This window comes from Trichosurus vulpecula, chromosome 9 (genome assembly GCF_011100635.1).
Source record: "Trichosurus vulpecula isolate mTriVul1 chromosome 9, mTriVul1.pri, whole genome shotgun sequence".
Taxonomy (NCBI): domain Eukaryota; kingdom Metazoa; phylum Chordata; class Mammalia; order Diprotodontia; family Phalangeridae; genus Trichosurus; species Trichosurus vulpecula.
In genome coordinates, this window is record NC_050581.1 from 123,158,184 (window position 1) to 123,181,101 (window position 22,918).

The 22,918-nt window shown below is 48.8% G+C and overlaps 2 protein-coding genes across 3 annotated transcripts in view; one reads left to right on the forward strand and one right to left on the reverse strand.

Annotated features, from left to right (window-relative positions):
• DNAH1 (dynein axonemal heavy chain 1) overlaps window positions 1-7,588 on the forward strand; it is a 162,426-nt gene extending 154,838 nt beyond the window's left edge. Inside the window, exons 69-77 of the mRNA XM_036738850.1 lie at window positions 31-162; window positions 307-477; window positions 884-1,063; window positions 1,794-1,970; window positions 3,042-3,212; window positions 3,883-4,013; window positions 4,792-5,143; window positions 6,362-6,596; window positions 7,415-7,588. Coding sequence (XP_036594745.1) covers window positions 31-162; window positions 307-477; window positions 884-1,063; window positions 1,794-1,970; window positions 3,042-3,212; window positions 3,883-4,013; window positions 4,792-5,143; window positions 6,362-6,596; window positions 7,415-7,536 — 1,671 coding nt within the window. The 3' untranslated portion in view covers window positions 7,537-7,588. The remainder of the gene's footprint in view (window positions 1-30; window positions 163-306; window positions 478-883; window positions 1,064-1,793; window positions 1,971-3,041; window positions 3,213-3,882; window positions 4,014-4,791; window positions 5,144-6,361; window positions 6,597-7,414) is intronic.
• A 590-nt stretch (window positions 7,589-8,178) lies between these two features.
• BAP1 (BRCA1 associated protein 1) lies at window positions 8,179-22,689 on the reverse strand. Of its 2 annotated transcripts, none has more exons than XM_036738876.1 (17): window positions 22,481-22,689; window positions 20,962-20,991; window positions 20,074-20,128; window positions 19,145-19,277; window positions 18,674-18,793; window positions 18,207-18,268; window positions 17,981-18,123; window positions 17,497-17,575; window positions 17,017-17,140; window positions 16,315-16,462; window positions 13,615-13,799; window positions 12,961-13,094; window positions 11,962-12,440; window positions 11,662-11,819; window positions 11,328-11,420; window positions 11,167-11,239; window positions 8,179-10,592 (listed from the first exon to the last, which is right to left on the reverse strand). In XM_036738876.1, exons 1-17 carry the CDS (start codon window positions 22,515-22,517, stop codon window positions 10,459-10,461), a joined length of 2,187 nt encoding a protein of 728 aa, XP_036594771.1. In that variant the 5' UTR covers window positions 22,518-22,689; the 3' UTR covers window positions 8,179-10,458. The 2 variants fall into 2 exon arrangements, with proteins under 2 accessions (XP_036594771.1, XP_036594772.1); XM_036738877.1 differs by having other exon boundaries at window positions 11,662-11,816; window positions 22,481-22,653.
• Between the last annotated feature and the right edge of the window lie 229 nt (window positions 22,690-22,918).

The window sequence follows — 22,918 nt, forward strand, 5'->3', positions numbered from 1 at the left end:
AAGAATGACTCTGAACATTCCCACCCCCAGGGGCCTCTAGCCGAGGCCATGATGCAGAGCTCCATGGAGAGAGGCAAGTGGGTCTTTTTTCAGAACTGCCACCTGGCCCCCAGCTGGATGCCCTCCCTGGAGAGGCTCATTGAGCACATCAACCCCGACAAGGTGAGCTCTAGAATGTCCTTCATCCATGGTCTATGCTGGGCCCTGGAAAGAGGGGGAGAGGTTTGGGTAGCTGCCCTCAGCCTTGTCCCCATGTGCTTAGAAGACAATCCACTGTCAGAAGTCATTTCACTTTTGTGGGCGCAGGTACACCGGGACTTTCGTCTTTGGCTCACCAGCTTACCTAGTAACAAGTTCCCAGTGTCCATCCTCCAGAATGGCTCCAAGATGACCATTGAGCCCCCCCGGGGGGTGAAGGCCAACCTCCTAAAGTCATACAGTAGCCTCAGTGATGACTTCTTGAACTCCTGCCACAAGGTGAGGTCACAGCTGATTTTGCCCCTGCCCTATAGCTCCCACAAAGCTTAGAGCCAGTGCCCCCAGCCTAGGCTGTTACAAGGGCATCGAGGACAAGTGATTTCTTAGTAAGGGATGCTATTAAGAATCATTCCGGGAGCCACAGGACAGTTCTGCCTTCTTGTCCTGGCCCTCCCTCTGACTTGCTTTGAACTTGGACAGGCCTCCTTCCTTCCTGGGCCTCATTTTACCTAGCCATAAAATGAAATTCTGTTGATTGATCCCTCAAAGCCCCTTCTGGTTCTGGAGTTCTGTGACTTTGGAGGATGTGAGCCTTCTGATCTGGGGTTCCCAGAGGCCACTGTCCTGGAAGTGTTGACTCCTTCCTTCTGTTCCCCTCCCCGGCTTCCTCTCCTGTAACAAGTAGCAGTCTGAGTTCAAGTGCCTGCTTCTGTCCCTATGCCTGTTCCATGGTAATGCATTGGAGCGGAGGAAGTTTGGGCCCCTGGGCTTCAACATTCCCTATGAGTTCACGGATGGAGACCTGCGCATCTGCATCAGCCAGCTGAAAATGTTCCTGGATGAGTATGAGAAGATCCCCTACAAGGTGAGCTGGGAGCAGAAAGCCCAGGCAGTACTGGGAAGGGAGCTGAGGACTGCTGCCCAGTGCTTGTCACCCTCGCCATCTAGACTGGGGAGGGGGATCCTGTACCATGCCAGGCCCCCAGAGGGTAGGGAGAACCCCACACCCACGCCTCCTCCCAACCCAGTGACTGTGCCAAGGCAGCCAGGTAGGTCAGAGCACCAGATAGATCAGAGTTAAAATACTAGCTGTGGGGCCCTGGGCAAGTCACTTAACCTGTTTGCCTCAGGTTTCTCAACTGTAAAATGGGGCTAATAACGGTATCTACCTCCTTAGGGTTGTTGTGAGGACCAGATGAGATGAAGGGCTTAGTATAGTGCTTGGTATATAGTAGGTGCTCTATAAATGCTTATTCCCATCCCACCCACCCCACTCAGCTGTGGAGTGAAACAGAAATGGTACCTTATTTGAGCCTGGCTGAGAGTGATAATGGAGGCGGTGAACTAGCATTTGCTCAGGCCCCACAGACCTCCCAGGGGAGTGCCCCTGAAGGGGGATGCAGGTCAGCTCTGGCACATTGTGCCATCTCCGCCTCCTCCCTAGAGCCCTGGCAGGGTTTGGTTTACTAGCCCCTGGAAGGGAACGCTCCAGCCAGGCAGAAGGCACGCTGGGATGGGGGGCAGGACAGGCTTGGGGTGAGGCCTGGTGCTCCCTCCTTCCTTTGCCCTCACCTTGACCCCGCTGGTCAGAACAGGTCCTCAAGTACACAGCAGGCGAGATCAACTATGGGGGCCGTGTGACCGACGACTGGGACCGTCGCTGCATCATGAACATCCTGGAAGACTTCTACCACCCTCGGGTCCTGGAGCCCGAGCACATCTACTCTGAATCTGGCATCTACCACCAGATTAACCCTACCTACGATATCAACGTAATCCTCATTCCCTGCCCTCATCCTGGTAACCCCTGAAGTCTGTGACACGCTTGACATTGGAACGTCAGACTCCTCCCGTTGAAGGGGGCAGTTCATGCAGGGATGGGAAGGGTCATATTAGATATGGGGAAGGAGAGAAGTTTGTTGCAGGTCCATGAGTGCAAGGGTCCTGAGGCCCTCCCCAGGGCTCACCAAGCAGCTTCTCCAGTACTATAGAGGACAGAGCCGGCCCTACGGGGCAGGGACCAGGGCCCAACATGCCTGCCACTTGCTGTGGGAGCTTGGAGAAATGACTTAGCTCTGAGCAAACGCAGCTTGCCTTTATTTGCAATAACAGCTGAATGGTAAGAGTTCTTCTCCAGTTCAGAGATAGGCAACACCTGGTCCAACCATCCCAACCCTAACAATCCTCGAATATGTGGAAGCAACTTGGGCTCCAGTGTGATCCTCCCAAGGCTCCAGAGGAGAGAGAGGTTCCCTCAGGTTCCTCTTCCCAAAGGGGGATCTCCCCAGCTGCTTGGACGGAGGAACGTCATCTATATTGGACTGTGACCCTCTGCCAGGTCCCAGTCCAGTAATAAGATTTCTACCTTTATACCCAGCCCTAGACATGGCTGTACCATTAGGAAGACAAAAAAAAACATGTTCTAGCTTCTGGTCTGGGAGAGACAGAGGTGGAACAGATATGAGCCTGGCATGGAGTGCCAGGGCCTGATGGAGGTGGGGCTGGACAGAGCCAGGCAGAGAGGGGGGCTGCAGTTCACCCCACACCCCCAGGAATATCCCCATCCATCCAGGTCTCTTCCTTCAGTTTGAGTTTGGCCCAGCCCTGTTGTGCCTGCTCTTCCCAAGGTCAGGATCTGAGCCATTGTCCACTCTCCCCATGATGTTGTGACATTCACTCGGTGCATCCTGGGAGTGAGTAATAGAGGAAAGATTCCAGCCAACTTCAGCCCTCAGAGAGTTTCAGGTTCAGTATAGTGCTTGTCCAGCTCAGGATACAATAGGCCTGATTCCAGGGTGCCCAGAGATTCCCCCCACCTCTCTCTCTGCATCCCCCTCCCACAGGGTTACCTGCAGTACATCAAGAGCCTTCCACTCAACGACATTCCCGAAATCTTTGGCCTGCACGACAACGCCAACATCACCTTTGCGCAGAATGAGACCTTCGCCCTCCTCAACGCCATCATTCAGCTGCAGCCCAAATCAACCTCCACAGGTGGCCAGAGCAGAGAAGAGGTCAGAAGCTCCCCTTCCAGAAGCTTCCCATTCCCACTCCCACCCACACACTCCATGGAAAACTTGGCCAGTCTAGGCAGCCTATGAGAAGAGACAGTGGCTATGTTCCAGGGGTGGGGGCAGGGAGGAAAGCATGGTTGTGGTTTGAGTCCTACTTTCAACTCGTTAGGGAAATGTTTTGTTGAAAGTTTCCCTTTGTAACATAAACTGGGTAACTTTCATTCGCATATTGAGCCTCTTATGTTTAGGGATAGAGACTGTGCTTGTGATTTTGTAAATATATTTGTTCATAAATAAATAAACGTCTGGGAGAAAAAACTCCCTCTACCACTTGGCACCCAATAACCCAGATGGGGCCTTGATCACTGGGGAGTTGGGTGGCTATTGTGAGCTGCTTTGGATGTCAGATTTTACAAACAAAATTCCTCTTCCTGGGCCTTGGCTTCCTTCTGGGTACCACGAAGGTGCTGATTGAGGTTTCCAGGAGCCCATCCAGCTCTTATGTTCTCTGAGCCCTCCATCAGGGTAGATTTTCTTCCCGATGGAGCAGGTGGAAGTAAGGGCAGAGGGAGCCTGAGGGCTGCTGTCCTAGAACCTGCAGCCGGGGGCTTGAGGAGCTGCAGCTGTGCTGTAGTCCAGCCTCTCTCATCCTCTGTGGGTGGACCCCTAGATTGTGGAAGACGTTGCTGGGACAATCTTGCTGAAGATCCCAGATCCCATCGATGTGCACCAGGTGATGGTAAAATACCCTGTGCTCTACGAAGAATCCATGAACACAGTCCTCGTGCAGGAAGTGATTAGGTAACTGCCCAGCTTTCCCAGGCAGGAGGAGGGAAGGAGGGAGGGAACGAAGGGAAGAGGAGAGGGAGGGAAACCTAGCCCCTGTCAGGTACCCCTGAGAACCTGGGCCATGCTTTCTTTATGCTCAGGGAAGACAGTTCTGAAGCTGGCTCTGTGCCCATCTCACCACCTCAGAAATAGGCAGCATGGGAGGATGCAGTGGAGAACGGGGGAGGGCCTAAGGTGGAAGTAGTGGGTGTCTAGACCAGACTGGCAGCCTGACTTTAGTTAATTCCCTGGCCTCATATTGCCCATCTATAAAATGAAGACATTGTACTTGATGATCCACAACTGTCTAAATTCCATATACAAACTAAGTTTTGTTTGGATTTTTAAGCACGCTGGAGGAAAGTCGAGGCAACTTCAACCTTGTCTGTAATTACTTAATAAAAGTCATTAGATCAGAACCTCCTTCAGCTGAGGTCAGTCTACCACTGCTGAGATCATAAGAAAAGATCAAAAGATCATAAGCCAAGAAAACCTCTCTTGGCTACCAAAGACTAACCTAAATTCCAGACAGATACAAGCTGTTTCTGGCCCTGCTGGGTCTGAGCAAGCCTGTGAACCATATCTGTGTTGTACCCATGGCCCATCTGTCTTGTAAGTCTCTATGAGGAAGGTAAATGACTCTCCATGATCCAGACCTGCTACTAGAGAAACAAGGCCTTACTTGGGGAGGGCATGGCCCCTTCTGGGTCCAAAGACTATAGGAAACCCTTCCCTATGATCTGCCCTTCAGATACAACAAGCTACTGGCTGTGATCACAGAGTCTCTCAAGGATGTGCTCAAGGCATTGAAGGGACTGGTGGTGATGTCCTTACAGCTGGAGCTTATGTCCACCAGCTTATACAACAATGCTGTGCCAGAGATTTGGAAGGGCAAAGCTTACCCTTCACTCAAGCCTCTGTCTTCTTGGGTCATGGACCTGCTGCAGCGGATTGATTTTGTAGAGAAGTGGATCCAGAATGGCATCCCCCCTGTTTTCTGGATCAGCGGCTTCTTCTTCCCACAAGCCTTCCTGACGGGGACCTTGCAGAACTATGCTAGAAAGCGTATCATCTCCATTGATACCATCTCCTTCGAATTCAAGGTTAGTGAGCAAAACAAATTCTCCAATTAGCTGTATCCAAGAATAAGTCTTATTGTGCGCCACCTCTCTTTCATGAGGTGGGCAGCATGCTCCATCATCAGAATCACAGTTGGTAATTATGTGGATCAGTTCTTAAGTCTTTCAAAATGTTTGTCCTGTCTTTTGTCATTTTTATCACAATAGTATTTCATTAACATTTACATATCATATTTCATTTAGACATTCCCAAATTGATAGGCAGCCCCCACCTTAGCTTCCAGTTCTTTGCTACCACTGAAAGAGCTGCTCTATTTTTCTTCTCTCTCGTTTCTTCTTTTCCTTTTTAGATCTTTTTTCTTTCTTTAATCTCTTTGGAGAATAGGCCTTGTAGTGGTATGAATCAAAGGGTATGTACAGTTTACTGACTGTTGGGGCATAGTTCCAAATTGCTTTCCAGAAAGGCTAAACTAATGCACAGCTTTATCAAGAGTGTATTAATGTGCCTATTTTCCCAAGTCCCCTCCAACATTTGTCATATTCCTTTCTTGTTAATATTGCCTCTCTTTTAGTGGGCCTCACAGGTGTTTTTAACTTGAATTTCTCTAATTATTAGTGACCTAGACTACCATTTTTTTTCATATGGCTATCGATCACTTTGATTTCTTCCTTTGAAAACTGCCTGTTCATATCCTTTGACCATTTAATCAACTTAGGAAGGGTTCTTATTTGCATAAATTTTTTACATGTCTTGTAAATGATAGCTTTATCAAAGGAACATCCATTCTACAAAGATTTTTCCCCCAGTCCCCTGTTTCTGAAAGGGTCCCTTTTTCACACAGAACCAAGAGTGGATCAGAAGATAAGCAAGTGGGGTAAGGGGTAGGGTATAGCACTCAGATCTTGAGGAATCAGGAGCCTGGCAAGCATTGAAGGAGTGTTGCAAAGCCCACTAGCGAACAGGTGGCAGGAGTAAGTGTGAAGCTCTGTCTTGCCTTAGCCTCAGAGCTCTTTGGCTGGTGCTGTTGGCAACGACCAATCCCAGAATGACCAGCCCAGGCTATGGAGACAATGAGATGCCTGGAAGAGACACAGTTCTCAGCATGGCAGACAAATTCACCTCCCCCAATCTGTCAGGATTACTGCAAGGCTCTCCCTGGGCTCTGTGTTCTGTTCCAGGATGCTATTTAGACAACATCCCATCCCTCACCCCACTCTGCTGATATCTCCCCCAACCCCTAGGTAATGGGGAAGTCACTGAGTGAGCTGATCACAAGGCCAGAAGTGGGCTGCTTCATCCATGGCCTGTTCCTGGAGGGGGCACGCTGGGACCCCAACAGATTCTTCCTGGCCGAGTCTCGGCCCAAGGAGCTCTACACAGAGATGGCCGTCATCTGGCTGGTCCCTGTGGCCAACCGCAAACCCCCAATTAGGGGCTTCTATGTGTGCCCCATCTACAAGACTCTGACCCGAGCTGGTATGTACTTGCCTTCCCTTTCCCACCTTCACAGAATGAAGAGTGTGTGTGTGTGTGTGTGTGTGTGTGTGTGTGTGTGTGTGTGTGTGTGTTGGGGGGAGGGGGAAAGGAGAGACTGGGGCTGAGAATACACAGCTTCTGTTGGCTTCTCCGCTAAAACATTCCTGTCTCCTCTTCTGTGACAAGTGATTGGACCTGACCTCCAACAGTTCCTAGGACAAGTTATTGGAAGCCTCTCCCCAAGGCCCAGAGACCTTGGTAGTGATTGGGACAAGTCCGTGTAGGTGGGGCATGCATGTGAATGCATCGTGAGCCCTGAGTGTTACAAAAGCTTACTTACTTTACATTTCCTGTACTGTTAGTGCTTATGGTGCTTTTAAGACCTGGAGAAGTGCTTTGTGTACTATTATCCATAGAGGGAGATGGTATAAATATTACCAGGTCTGTACAAATGTTAGCCACAATTGTTATTACAGATGAAGCACCTGAGACTTTAGGGACCACAGAACTTCGTGGCTGAAAGGGGACCATTTGGGGTCTTGTCTAGTCCCCTGAGGCCCAGAGAAGGAAACCCATCTGCCTTAGGTTAACATAAGTAAGCAAGCAGCAGTTCTGGGATCCAAGCCTTTTTTTTCCCCTCTTCTATTAGAAAAGAGAATCATTTTTACGTTACCTGTCTCAGGACACCTATACTATAGTAGTAGCAGCTCTTAGTGTCGATCCTGGATGGCCTATGGATCAGTCTAACAGGAGGCAGGCACAAGAATAGCCCTGGGATCCTTGGAACAACAGCCTGTTTCCATTGGTGTTTGTTCTAGGTACACTGTCAACCACTGGCCATTCCACCAACTACGTCATAGCCGTGGAGATCCCCACTGACAAGAATCAGAGACACTGGATCAAGCGGGGAGTAGCCCTCATCTGTGCTCTAGACTATTAGGCCCAAATAGGCCTCCAGCTAGGCTCTTAGCCCAGCCCAAGGCTGCAATCACCCAGAGCTAGCCCTTACCCAGGAGAGCCCGGAGCTGTGTTCTGGAACAGTGAAGAGCCTGTGGCCCACAGAGGGAATAAAAAAAAAATTTTTTAATGTCATCTACCTATTTATACTCCTGCCTGTTGTGGGTCTCTCTGCCAGTCAGAACAGAGGTTACAGAGTGGGGGCCTTGCCAACAGCTCTGGAGTACTGCTGGCTCAGCGGGAAGCCCCCTTCTCTCCCCTCCCTCCAGGTATGCTGTCAGAAGTCTTCTGCCCAGGAAGTTAGAGAGGTCAGAAGGAACAGGGCACATAGGCACCAAGACTTTTTCCAAATGGAACCCTGAAATGATACAACTGGAAGGGATCTCATCTTACCTGAAAAAGGAGGCGGAGGCCCAGAGATGATGGGACTTGCCCAAGGTCACACAACAAATCAGTGGTAGAGCCAAGACAAGAACCCACCCCAAGGTCCTGCTACTCTTTTCATGCCACTGCATCGATGCTGCCTGAGTCCTGGCACCACAGACAGTGCCCAGAGTAAATGCTTGCATAGCACAGTGCATGGTTCCTTATTCAGCAAACATCTAACCAGCCAACACAGAGCATGTAAGTTACAGGAAAACTTTATTCGTTCAGGCAAGTCTGGTATTTACAAGGATAGACAGGCAAAGGGCTAGAGGTGGCCTGAGCCCCACCCTGCCCAGGTCTCTTATGTACAATAGCTTCAGTTCAGCCTTCCCCAAGACACCTACATTTTACTTCAAGTTGATTCCTGTCTTCTAAAATTCAGTGCAAGCAGAAGGAGAACAAATTCATCTGCCCCACCACAGCTTAAACAGCAATTGTGGTACATAACAAAGGGACCTCCACTTTCTCCTGGGGGCCCTTAGGGAGGAAAAAGGCAAGGGGCAGGGGTGGGGTAGGGGTAGCAACAGCTACCTTACGGTCACAAAGAGGAAGCAGAGACTCTGGAGTGTGCGGAAAGGGCAGAGACTGGTCCCCAAATGGTCTGACAGAACTTAGCCTCTAAATCCTCTTGGGGCACAGGATGGCTTAAACCCAAGTGGAAAATGCCCATAAAATGGAAGCATCTCAGGCAAGAGGCCAGCCCTCCCCTACTTCACACTCCTATGCCAGGTCCTAAGCCCTGGAAGGAAAGAGGAATAACTCCCACACAAAGTTCCCTGCTCCCTTCTCTCTAAGCAGCGAAAGCTGATAAGACACCAACTAACTTCACTCTATATCCTGAAGCCAGGCAGCTGTTGGACCTTCCTACAGTTCAGAGCCTGAGAGAGCTTGCTTTCAGAGAGCTAGACCTACCCTCCCTTCAGGCTTAGCTGAGGAAGGGCATCTCCATAATACTAGTGGGTGTGGGGGCATGGTGCATCGTGCTCAGAATCTCCACCAGTCCAGGTCCCCACTCACTCTGGAAATTGAACACTCCCCTGCACACACAATCCTATTAGAGCAAGCTCAAGGCTAGGAAAGCTACCAAACACTTTGAAAAGAAACATTCTTCCAAAAGAAAAGGCTTTGGGGCACCTTGGCACCATTCGTTTCTGGAGCAATGCCTCTCTAACCCACAGATCTGTCCAACCAAATAATATCCAGTGCTACTTCCCAGGGCCTTTACAGGACAAAGTAGCTGGGTCCAAGAAACCCTGGCACCTGCCCTTTTATCTGCTCCCTCTTCAGGCCATGCCAGGGAAGGAAGAACAACTTGTAGGAATTAAAACCTAAAAACAAACATCTCCACTCTGCTAGAACTTTAAAAAAAAAAATCACTCTGGAGGCCATGTAGCCGCTCAGACCAATTCCATAACAAAGCTGCTCTATGTGTTCCCATGGACCCAGAGTCCTGCCACTCCCTACCCAACCTACTACTCATACTGATCCTGAGCAAGCCCTGATTTCCTGAGTTTGGAGTTCAAACAAACAGCAGATGTGCAAAAGTGCAGGCCCAACCTCTCCAGGAGACAGTTGGGGGCTCTCACTGGGAGTGCTTGTGTGGTGCTAGGCTGGGCTCAGAGCCTGGGGTAGATGGGGGAACCTGGGCAAGAGCAGTTCTGGCCCTGGTCACACACCCAGGAGGTAAGTGGTTGTGACCCTGAAGTCCCAGCTCTGCCCTCCAGCTCCCCAGGCAGGGTCTAGGGGAGAACACACACATAGAGAACATGGATGAGGAAGAAGCCAGGGGAAGGGATGGAGAGCCAGGTCTGGACAAGGCTATGTCCAGAAGGCTGCTGTGTAGGAGGCAGTGGTATTCAATACAATGGTGGCAAGATTAGTCAGAACCAAGAAAAAAATAGACATTTCTGATATATAAAATATATATTCTGCTGTCACCGAGGCAGGGAGTCAGGGCCCTGGCTGTCAATGGGGTCTGTGTACCCCTTGGGGCAGATGATCCACAGCCAGCTGTGGGTGGGCTCAGATGACGAAGGGGGAAAAAGGGAGTGTTCCCACTGGTAGGGTTCCCACTACACTGACTCCAGCTGCTGCTTCCTGAGTGGTCCCTGCACTGACTTTGTGGTAATCTCTGGCTAACCTGCCCAAAGCCCACCCCCGAAAGGGAACTTAAGCTGCAGGCAGGCCAACTGACTTCAGTATCCCCAGGTCAACAGGGAGGGGAGTAGAGGAGGCTGACAGCCATGTGACCAAGAAGTCCCCCTTATTTCTAAAGGGTCAGCGGGAGGTCTGTAGTGCGACCGACACACGGGAACCTTCGCCTGTCCACTAGGGAATGATGTTCCCACTTTAAACTGTACAGTAATACTGGGTCCAAGTGGAGGAGAGTAGGTGGGGGCAGCTCATGGCTGCCTCGCCCTCAGAACGCCCTCTAATTAGGGGAGCACATGGAAGGCCCAGCCCTGGGCCAAGACATCCCTCATTGCCGCTTGGCCTTGTAAGGACGGGAGCGTTTCCGTCTGTCAGGCTTCCTCTGTTTGTGCAGCCGGCCAATGCTGACACCCTGTCGCCGTCGCACGGAGATGTTCTGCTCCACAAGGTTGGCCAGCATGCCTAGGAGAGGGCACAAGACTGAGTGGGCAGCCTGTGGCCAACCAGGTACTCTCTAGCTCCCACTATGCAGTCACCTACAGTAGAAGAGCCAAACACATAGTAGCCCACAACACTCCTAGGGGTGGCCCAAACCATATCAAAATGTAATTGGAAAATACTTGACAAAACAAATAAAAATACAATAGAACATAAATAGTTACATTTTAAAACTAAGTCAATATGCGCCTGCAGGGATCCTGGATCTGGTTTCTACTTGAGTTTGACATCTACAAGTGTGTTAATATAGGACATCAGCTGTCCCAGGAGATTCTCAAGCCCATGCAGGACAGGGAACCCAAGAGCTGGGCCAGAAAATAGGCCCACTCTGTGTGGGCCTACAATCTGCACAAATTTTAAAATAATACCAAAAGAATATTTGTTAAGATGCAGACCTGCATGGGACCAGGGACATGGGCCCCTGGGCCTGAGAGAAGAGGTTTCATTTTCATTCCAAAAGGTAGAAGCATCTCCCAATAACAAGCTCCCCACATCCCCTCCTTGTCCCCTCTGCCAGGGGTCAGCACTGCCACCTCACCTTCCTGAGCCAGCATGGAAATAAATGTGCAGATGAACTCATCATAGTTGTGTGTTCTTCTCTGGTCATCAATCTGTGAGGGAAAATAGAAGAGGAGGACAGTTGGCAGGCAAACTGAAGGCATCAGAAGTCACCCCACGAATGTAGCACCAGCAGCTCACCTTAAATTTTTTCCTCTTCTCCACCTCCTCCTTGAGACAGGCTTCATAGTTGGCGATCTCGGCTTCCACACACTTCAGAAGTGCCAGCAGCTCCTGGCAAGACCAAGTGCTCTGGTGAAGTGGCTGCCCAGGGGCAGGAAGGGGACTCCCTGGAACCTACCATCCTTTGCACCAGAAGCAAGGTGCAAGGCTCTTGACCCCACCCCCTGCCACCCATTCCAGGAGTGGCCACTGCTAGCACCAGGAGAGGAAGGAAAATGGCAATCCCACCTGGCCCTGAGAAAGGTGCCCACAACCCCAGGCAAAGGGAAAGAGGACCCAAGCAGACACTCACTTTAGGGGAATACTTCTCCCCACACAGCTGCTCAGGGGGCCGGCTCAGCCCGGCTTTCTCTCTGTCACTTGGCTCAGGAGCCTCCTTCTCCTCCAAGGTGACATTGATCTGGGAGGTCTGGCTCTGTTTGACAGGCGGTGATGAGCCTTTCCCACCTTCTAAGAGGAGCACACACATGAGAAAGAGCTAAAAGCAGCGCAAACTTCCCAGGTGCCAAGGATTGTAGTCCTCCCAAACATTCTACTGATTGACTGATTAGGTCTAGCTTCCGCTGGCCCCATCTCCCAACCTTTCCCTCACCTGTGATGGTGAGAGGGCACAGCACCCCATCCTCAGAGAGGTGTAGAAGGCCTGTGCTGATGATAGGCCCCAAGTCTCGCACAGCCCGGTTGTAGCGCATACAGTCCACTCGCAACAACCCATCATCCTCCCCAAAAAGCACCTTGGAGATGTGGGAGGTGACAGGGCTGGATGGGCGGGTGGGGTTGGCAGAACGGATGGGTGACCGGAGTGGTGAGTTGAAGGCGCTCCCAATCTCAGAAGCTGTGTCAGTGCTCTCATTGCTGGGGGTGGGTGAAGGCTGAGAGTGAGAGGGCACGGCCACAGCTGGGCTCCCAGCACCACCACTGGTCTTGATAGACAAAGGGATTGAGAGGTCTTTCTGGGATTCTTTGAGCTTCTCAGCCAGAACATTGATGGTGTTGGGCTGCAGAACGCAGAGCTGCCCATCAGAGGAAGCAGCCAAGGGTTCCTGCTTGACCTGCCCTTTCCGCTTGTACCTGTTCAGGCCCAGAGATGGAAAGTGAGCCTAGGGAGAAGAGTAAACCTGTCTCCTAGAAGCACTTCCCAAGCTATCTGTCCACTTAGCTGACTGACCGGCAGTCTCCAGAAAGACCCTCCCCCAAATCCCAAGCAGTAAATTAATAGCTTTTAAGGGAGAAGAGGAAACTTAATAAAGTAGCTTGGGCAATGAGCCTGTAATCAAGAACTGACAGTGTGTGACCTCTAAAGGCCTCAGAGAGCTCCCTATGTAGTCTCTGAGTCATAAGATGGGTTTTGATCTGCAATCACATGTCCTTCGTGTATTTAAGGAAGGAAGAATAGCTGACCACCTCTTTACACCTCCAGCCTTAGCACAGATAGGACATGTGAAGTGGTATACATGGCTACTCTCCAAATATCCCATTCTCAGGGGACCCCTGGCAGCCCCACATTCTCTCCAGAACACTGGTCAATCACACACAGAAAGCAAAGGGCAGGGGTTTTCAGCATTTCATGCCCTTGGGCAAAAGCAGCTACCTGATAGCAGAATTTGTGTTCCGAACATCTTCCTCCTCCTCATCATCATAGTCATCCTCATCATCTGAGTACTGTTGTGGTGGACGAACTGGGACCCGGCTGCGGCCTACACCTGCTGCCAGGTCCTCTTCTTCCTAGAGGATACAATCCCAGGGTCAGTTGAAAGGGTGGGCAAAGCCAAGCTGGGAGCCTGATGGCCTCAAAGACAGGCTACATGTTGTTCCTTTCCCATCCCTAGAACAAGACAGGGGCAGATGCTCCTTCGGTTTGTCCCACACAGCCCTTCTAAGGAAACAGAATATCCAAAGACTTTGCCTTAGTTCCACTGGCATTTAAGGCTTAATCAAGAATATATCCTATGTTCTTAAGGTCGCAATTCTGGAACCAAACAAATATCAGGAATTAGGGAAGACTTGGATTTCCAGAAATCCTCCTGAACTCCTGAAGTTCTGTAGTGGCCAGAAGACTCTCAACATCAAGCTAAGAAAAATTTTATGACCAAAAACAGGAAGACAAGATACTCTTAAATAGCTACCAAGTCCCAGGGTTAGTGAAGAATCACCTGCTCAAAGCACTTTACAATCAGTACCAAGGACATCTGTGGCACTAAGTGTTAGACTAGAAACAGGTACCTGTTCAGTCCTAGGTACTTACTTGCATGGGAGACTTGGCATAGTTGTGGTTATCCAGGAAAGCTGGGAGCCGCTGAACGATGGGACTGGGGTTTGCTGGAACTCCATTGAGGTTGTTGACTGGAGGCTTCACCATGAGCTTGGGTTTGCTGGGTGGGCTATGTGTGGGGGCTGGCTGGCAAGGTCCCGCCACCTCTTCAGGGCCATCTTAAAGGAAGGAAAAAGAATATAAATAATGTCTTTAGAACCAAGGTATGAAAGGTGCTGGTAGGAAGAAAGGGGGAACAGACCTCCAGATCTCAAACTATATAATAACTATATAATAAGGCAGCAGTCAATAAAACTCTTTGGTGTTGGTTAAAAAATAGAGGCAGAAAAAGATCAGATAAAGACTAGATAAGCAAGAGTCAGAAACAATGGAACTCAGTAATCCAACGTTTGATAAAACAGAAATCATAAACTACTTGGTGAATTACTCCTTAACTGATAAAAAAACTGCTGGAAAACTATAAAGTAGTGTGTCAGAAATTTGGCTTAAATGAACATTTACACCATATTCCACAATACATTCTAAAGTGATACATGACCTTAGTGCTAAGAGAAGCAGATCATACACTTCTCATAGATATAAGGTAGGAGATGTACTCTTAAGTAAATAAGATAGAGGCAGCTACAAAAGATAAAAAGCTAACTTCAATTACATGAAACTGAAAAGCTTCTGCACAGGCAACATCAATGCTCCTAGGATAAGACAGGAAGTGGGGGGAAAAAAAACCTTTGTATTAAATTTCTCTGATACAGGTTTAGTATCCAAGACATATAAACAATTCATAGATATATATGACCAAAATCCATTCCCCAATAGAAAAATGGTCAAAGGACAGTTTCCAAAAGAACTGCAAACTATTCACAACCACATGAAAGAAGGCTCCAAATTACTAATAATGAGAGAAATTCAAATCAAAACAATCCTAAGGTTTTACTTCACATCCTGCAAATTGGCAAAGATGACAAAAGATGAGAATAATCAATGGTGGAGTGGCTTTGGGAAGATAGGCACTATGGTGCACTGTTGCAGAGCTGTGAATCAACATAACCATCTTGGAAAGCAGTCTGGAATCACTGAAATGTAATTACTAAAACATCCACAGCCTCTGACCCAGAGATTCCATTATTGGGCTTCTGTAAGGAGGCCATTGATAAGAAAGTCTCCCTATACACCAAAATATTTATAGCAGCACTCCCTGCGATGACAAAGAACTGGAAATAAAGTAGATGCCCAGTGACTAAAGGGATGGCTAAGCGAACTGTGGTACATAAATGTAACAGAATAGTACTGCGCTGTAGGAAATGATCAACGTGATGAATACAGAGGAATAAGGAAGGATCTACACGAGCTGATGCAGAGGCAAACAAGAGACACAATGACTACAACAATGTAAATAGAAAGAACCACGCCCCCAGAAATCAGAAGTGAGCAATGCAAAATTATAAAGCAGCAACAGGACTTGAAAGAAAAGCCACCCCCCGTGCAGAGGCAGAGGGCCACAAGGGCCGCTAAGGGCACGCGTTTTCAGACTTTCTGATGTATGATCAGTGATGCTCATCTTTCCCCCTCGTTTTTTGTCTTAAAAAGCAACCTATTTACTATATAGGACGGTTCTCTGGGAATATTTTTAATATTTTTAAAGGCAATAAAAAAGGTAATATTTTTAAAGGCAATAAAAATTTAAGAATTGAAAAAAAACAAAACCCCAGGTCCTAGCACTTCCTAACACAATTAGCCCCTGTCATTTCCTCCCATCTTTCAGACTTAGCTACCAGTACCATCCTTCAAAACAGAAAACAATCTCTATGCCTTTGAGAAATTCCTGGATGTGCCAGAGAGGTCAGAATAAAAGGGAAATAAGGAAGAGAGAATAGGAGAAGAGAAAAAGGAGAAAAACGAAGGAATGAAAGAAAGGAAGGAGTTTATATGGTGTGAGGGACACAGAGGGTTAAGAGTGCTACAGGCTGCTAAGTGCTTGTCTATCGCATTTTTTATGTTGGTCACTCATTTCTAGAACATTCTAAATCAAGGATGCGGGTGTCTCCCAATTTTCTACAATTCCCCAATTCTCCATGGGAAGAGAAAGGCTGCAGGGACCCAGGAGGCCAGCCCGGGGCTCTTTAATCAGTATGCTGTATGCTTCTAAGTCATTGGCTCAAATTTATAACTGGAAGGTACCTTAGAGGCCACTGAATCCAACTCCATTTTACAGATGAGGAAATTGAGGCCCAGAGAAATTTAAATGCCCAGGGCCATACAACAGCTAAGTGTCTGAAGCAGGCTTTGAACCCAGTTCCTCTGACTCCAAATCCTGTATTTCTTTTCCACACTACCATGCTGTCTTTCCATCAGAGCACTAAGTCCCTGTATACAAGGGTCCCTTGAACTTTGTTGTTTTATTTTAATGCTCTGATAACTGCATGTAATTGGTTTCCTTTGTAATCTTATGTATTATATTTTATACACTTAAAAACATTATTTTGAAAAGGTGCCCATAGCTTCACTGAACTGCCCAAGGGGTCCATAACATCAAAAAGGTTAAGAGTCCTTATTCTACACCAACTCTGAAGCAGTCAATTCCATGCCAAATCCAATCTAACTGAACCCCTTCCCAAAAAAGGAGTTAAGCTATATTCAGGCCTCCTGGGGTCCTGTCACTCAGGCATCTCATACCTGTTTGGGACCCCTCAGAGGCCAGTGGGGTCTTGCTCGTTTCAAGCACCAGAGAGGGCTTGCAGGAGGCCGGCTTGGAGTCCTCAGGGGGCTGAGACTCTTGGGACTTCTGAGTTTGAATCAGTTCTGGCTGAGTCACTCGGATCAGCTGAAACCAGAATAAGGAGGGCACTGAGCGATGGAACTAACAGAACCCTATATTAGCAGGGACACAGACCCACTGGACTGTGCCCTCTCACTGTTCCTGCTGAGTATACCCTAGGGGAACAGCGCAGCCAGTGGTTACCTAATCATGACACCATGAAATGGGAAGACTAATGACTTCATTTTAGCAGCCAGTCCTCAACCCAATTTAAATCTTTCCCATTCTCCAGGGAGTCAGAAAGGAGAAAGGAAACATCCAAGGCTAAGTGGAAGAAAAGAAAGGATAGAGATGAGAGCATGGAAAAACCCATCAATTACTTTAGCCCCCAAATAATCAAGCTGCTTGAAAAAAGAAAACTGTACAAGGACGTTAAATCAGAAGAGAAAGAACACATGCATAGAAAGAGGGCATGAAAAGAGAATGAACACAAAGATGTCCAAGTGTGGCTCTTAAGAGAATAGGGATGGATTAAAAGTACTAAGAAACAAGACAAACACCAGGGGCTAATTCAGTCTATTCCCAACAACAGAATAGTTTGGGAGTGTGGCCTTCCCTACCTGCTGCAAGGCCTCCAACACTGTCTGTCGGTTCATCTTCAGGACGTGCAGCTTAGATTCATACTTGATCCTGCGGTCGGGCACTACCGCCATCAGGTTAAATCGGATGTCATGATATGGCTCCCTGTGGTCACACCCACCGGCCACCTGAGCTTCAGGTCTTCTGCAGTCACCCCACCCTCTGTGCCCCTTCCCCAGCCAGATGACCAATACAAATTACTCCATGCCAGAAACTTTAAATCAGTGTCTTGGGATCAGCCAACAATTAACATACATTATGCCTTGATATGGGGCAAAAAAGCAAGCCAGCTTATCACAACGGGGTTTTTTACACTCTCACCCAATCCTTTAGAATTCCATAATTATTCATGGGAAAGAGAAAGGCTGGAGACATCTAGGAAGCCTACCCAAGGATGCTAAGGAGCAAAGCTTCCATCAAACTTCCCAGTGCTATGCCCACCCACAAATCTTGGCAGTTACCCTGCTGTGGCTAGGCCAATCCGTTCCATGATGACTCGGCGGGCTTTATCTGTCCACTCTTCATCTTCCCCCCAGGGCCCTGGGAAGAATAAGGATGGGAGAAACACGGTAAAACTCCAAGGCCAGGAATCTTGGAAAGTAGTAAACACAGAAACCAAGTGCAATGGAGGGAGTATCTGGGCAGCTCTGCAGGTACATCTGGCTGGTTTACCATCAAAACCCACAGTTATAACAATGTGGTTTGCTATTTTTGGAGAAGGGTACATTATTCTCTGCTCAACTGAATAACTTTACTACTAAATGTCTAACAATCATATCACCAATCCTGGAATCTAGAATAAGTGAGAAATGAAATTGAAACCAAAAGCCTGACAAATTTATGATGGTCAAAAATCGAGGAAATCTACTCAGGTTGTCTAACCGCAGCAGGAAATATCAGCACCTAGATCTCCCTGTCCAAAGGAACTCAAAACATGAATCCTACCATGGTCAATGGGGTACACTTTCAGTCCATCTAGCTCAAAGAGACGTCCCTTAATGGGGACATAGCTGACAAAGTGGAATGCTTCCATCGTCCGCACAGCGCTAATCCCATTCTGCTTCTCTGGCAGGTGTCGTGGCTCAGGCCTGCAGAGGAGATGGATTAAGAAGGTTAAGGAGACCTTTTCCCCTCCTAATGACTATTTTGTCCCTTATTCCATTACACATACCTGGCATGGCTGTTATGTGCTTTAGCCAGCTCTGGAGCATTCCCAATGGCATATCCCTTGCTCTATAAAGAGAGTAAATAATCTCATGTCATAGGCTCTATGTGGAAAAGAGGCAGAGATACTAATACAGACCAAGGCAAGAGTGACAAACCCATTGGAGGCTATAGTCAGAAGACCTCAATTACAGCCCAGGCACCTTACTCATGATGTGGCTTTAGGCAAGCATTGCTTAACCTCTTATCTGTAAAATGGGCATGGCCACCATATGCCCTACTCAATTCTCAAGGCTACCTGGAGATTCAATGAAGCAACAGCACCAAATACCATGAAAAGTCACCATATCCATTCTTGATATGAAAGAACTTCACTCTCTTCAGAGAACAGCAGAGAAGCCCCAGGCCAAGGCCCAAGCCCTGGCTGGGCACTGCACACAGGTCAATCTAGTTCACCCATGGCCCTGCACATACCTCTGGGCTGAAGCCCGTGGTGAAATCCTTCATGCGGCTCAGCGTTGGGCCCAGGTCCACATTGCTGCAGTTCAGAAGGACACTCAGTAAGGCATGAGTGGCACAGGAGTTGGGAATCAGCTGCAGAACCAAGAACAGGCACTTTTATACATGATATGCAGTTTGTTCCAGCCTCCACCAAACATAGACCAATACAGCACTATTGATAAAGATGGCACACAGAAAAAAGTAGTGTGTGCTCTAGTGAACTGATCTACTTAGAACTCCTTGAATCTCAGGCAGAGGAACATCCCCTGCCTTGCCCCAATTAAGAAGAGAAATCCTCTTGGTCAGAGTGTTCACATAATAATAACCCCTGGATTTTGTTTATTTTCTCTTAAAGCAGAGGCACTAACAACTCCCTAGTGCTAAACTATCCTGTGACCCTTGGGCACAAAAACTTTTCCCTCAGAGCACAGAAAACCAACTAACCTGATGGGCGAAGAACATGTTATTCACAATGTCATCGTCGATCACAGAAGTCTCGTCCACCAAGGTAGAGACCTTGCGTCGGGACCGGCGTTCTTCGATCCATTTGAAGAGGAAGATGAAGCCATATACTGGCCTGGAGGAAGAAAGAAAAGGAGCTATCAAATATGTCTGACTGAGGCTCCCCTTTCCACCATTTTTCTTTTCTTCTTCTTCCCCTCAAACTGCTTTGCCATTCAAGCAAAGAAGAGAGACTTCGAAAATGGTACTCTGTGCTAACCTATCGTGAAAATCACCAACTCGGCCTAAGTTAGCACTAAGTATATGTACTCCCTACAGATATGCCACAGCCTCTGTTTTATCTTTAGAATCACAAGAAAGGCACCCACCCCCTCCCCCAACCAGAATGTCATAATTCTATGCCATAAAAAAGGGTAAAAGTAATTCATTGACCATCTTGGAAGAGTGAAAGCCCCAGGGTAAAAGCGAGACAGAAATGCATAAAAGTTCTGTTCCAAAAGGAAGTTAGACCAGTACCTCTCCTATCACTGGACCCTAGCACAACAACCCAAAGTAAATAAAACAAGTCCACACTCAAATCAACTCCTTTTTTCCCTAGGGAGAGACTTTCAGCATTACTATCATGATCCATTTTCTGATATAGGAGTTAATTCCTAGTATTACAAGGGTTTCTGTTCTAGAGCCAAAAAAAAGGCACCTAGGCAAAGCCTTAGCATCTTAGAAAATAAAACATTTAGCACTGTGAGGGAAGCCAGCCACCTAAGACTGGGCCTTCTGCGGGAGCTCACTACCAAAGGATCTTAGGACTTTCAAAATCCCTTCAACGAGACATAATCAGAAGAACTGACTTAACAGACACTTTCTCAAACTATCTTAGGCCAATGACAGAGTCTAACAGAAAAGTAACTTACCCCTGGCATTTGCTCTGAAGATCATAGATCTCCTCAACTTGTACCCCTTTAACACCTATGGAATACCACAAACATTTATTGTACAACTTCTGTGTTCAGTTCTAGAGATGCAAAGCTAGATACTCTAGGTATTTCACTAACACAGAGCTTACAATCTAATGGGATAAGGGGGCATAGAGAGGGAAACATACAAATAACTGGTGAAAAGCATAGATCTAAATACAATGCTGACATCTGAAGAGGGCAAGATCCGTTTTAAAATACAGGTGAGGGAGTTGGGGAGGGGCTAAGCTTCATGGGAAAGGTAGTACTTGAGGAAGTTTTGACTTTAGAGAGAATTCCCAGGCATGGGGGATAGCAAAGCATCAAAAACGGGAGAGAAGAGCACAAAAGTCTGTGTTGTAGAAAAACAGTATACATGAAAGGGATTATATGCAATAATGTCAGAAAAACCTATTGGGGCTGGTTTGAGGCAGGCCTTGAATGCTAGGATAGAGTTTTTAATTCATGTGTAAGACAAACGGAAGCCACTGACAGTTTAGAAATAGAAAAATGACACAGTCAGAATAGAAAATTAGGGAGGACATTACTAAAGCAATGGTGTAGGGATGGCCTGGAAAGAAGACAAAAATGGAAGCATGAAAACCATTTAGAAGTCTATTACAGTAATCTACATGACAGTTAAAGTTCTTTTCGCCCAGGTTAGTTGTAGTATAAGTGAAAAAGGGGATGGGCTACGAGATTTTGCAGAGGTAGAACTGACAATATCTGATGACTGATCATATGAAGGAGAGATCAGAATCGAAGGAGGAAAAAAAGGAGTTACTTGTAGACCAAGGACAAAAACACTGTAAGAACTGACTCATCTTAGTGAAGTTTCATACTTACCAAAATCTTCTACCAACAGGGTGAAAAGGCCTGAGTTGGAAAGATGGGAAAAGGCAGGAGACAGCAGAGGGAGAAAGAAAAGAAAAGCCGTCATTTTATGATCAAAATGGTGCCACTACATTAGTGAACTGTTAGTAAAAGAAAGAAGATGGAGCCATGACCCTCATTCCCTCCAGCTAGAGGTCTCTGTGATGTTTCCCATGTCTTCTTTTGTAGTGGATACAGCACCCCCCTGCCCGAAACTCTTCCCCCAACTCCTTTCCTCAAGCCCTGAACTTAGGAAGACAGGGGTTCAAATCTGGCCTGAGATACCAGTTGTGTTACCTTGGGCAAGTCACTTAAGCTGTTTGCCTCAGTTTCCTCAACTGTAAAATGGGATGGTCACAGCACCTCCCCTCAGGGTTGCTGTGAAGACTGAACGAGCTATTTGCAGAGCATTTAGCACAGTGCCTGGCACACACTATACCTAACTTCTCTTAATACCAGTGCGAGGAACCCTCACCCTCACAACTATCTTCTCTGAGAACCGATATCCGGATCAAGAATATCTTTGTACTGTATCCAATGAGCAAAAGTCACCACAGCTGAAGGTTTTCTCACCACCTAAGGTCCCACTAACCAAGACCTTGGTCACTCGCCTCGAAACTATGCACCCCACCAAAGCCCACACCTCGTGGCCCTGTATCCCTGTGTTCTGCTCTATACGGAGCGGCACCACCTTGGGAGTCTTATCCTCCAAACAGAAGTCAACGACGGGATAATGGAACCAAATAAGGCCGAAGTGATCTCGGGCTGCCCAGAGGGTACACCCAAGGCTAGGGTCCCAGGGTCCTGGTGGAGACCCCAGCGGGAGTCCTCTGCACAGGCCTGGCCACCGGGTCAGGGAGGCACGCTGACCGGGTGCAGAAAGCTGAAGGCGGGCAGGGCGAGCGGCCCATACACCGCTCTTAGGTGTGGGAGGGCCGGGCCTGGCTCTGCTGGAGAGCAGAACGAGGAACAGCTGGACCTAGCTGGGGGGCAGGCTTCAGCTCGACTCCAGAGCTCCGGGCGGTTCTGGAGTTCTCCAAAGGGGGAACGCGGGGGAAGTTCTTCCAGAGTCGCAGGGGCACTTGTTGGGGTTTTTGCACAAGTGTCCCCCGCACACGTTCAGGGGGAGCCTGCCTTCAGAGCTGGGAGGCGCTGAGCCTTCCTCTAGGCAGGCTTATTTTACGGAAGACCCTGAGGCCCAGAGAGGCCGGGCACCTCAGAAGCCCGCTCCTCCGGCTGCACCCCACCGCCTCCTGCCATGACCTCGGAAGTCCCCTCGGTCATTCCACAAGGCGCCCGGCCACCAGGATCCCCCTCGCCCCGCCCGCCCTAGATCCAATGTGCCCGCATTAGCACAGAGGAAACGAGAAGGGCCCTTATTTATTTACACCCTACCCCAGGCCCTTTCCCCCACCCCCACTCAGGGTCCTCCCTGCCAACCTTTCCTTCCCCTCCCCCAGCCCGGCCCCGCCCCCCCTTTCATGGCCCTCACCTGGGTCGCTCTCCAGCTCCAACCAGCCTTTATTCATCTTCCCCTGGAACGGCCCCTCAGCGCCATGTCCAAGCTCCGCCGCCGCCCCTGAGAGCCCCGCACTCAAGGAAGCCCGGCCGGCACCGGGCCCCCACTCTCAGACACCCAGACAACGGGCCCAAGAGCCCCGTCACCCGCGCGCGACGCGACACGGCTGCTCTGACGTCATCGAAGAGCGACGCCGCGCACTGTCCAATTCCTCCAATCCTGCTTTCTTAAGAGGACGCCGGAAGGTAGGTGGGCGGGCAGGCCCAAGGGGGCGCTGTGCGGACCCGCGACGGCAGGACGTGCTCGCCACCGGCGCCGCCGCCGCCCACGCCGCCTTTCTCGGGGGGATCGTGAGGGAGCCGCGCCGCGCCGCGCCGCCCCGCCCTCGGCCCCGCCCTTCCCCTTCCCCCT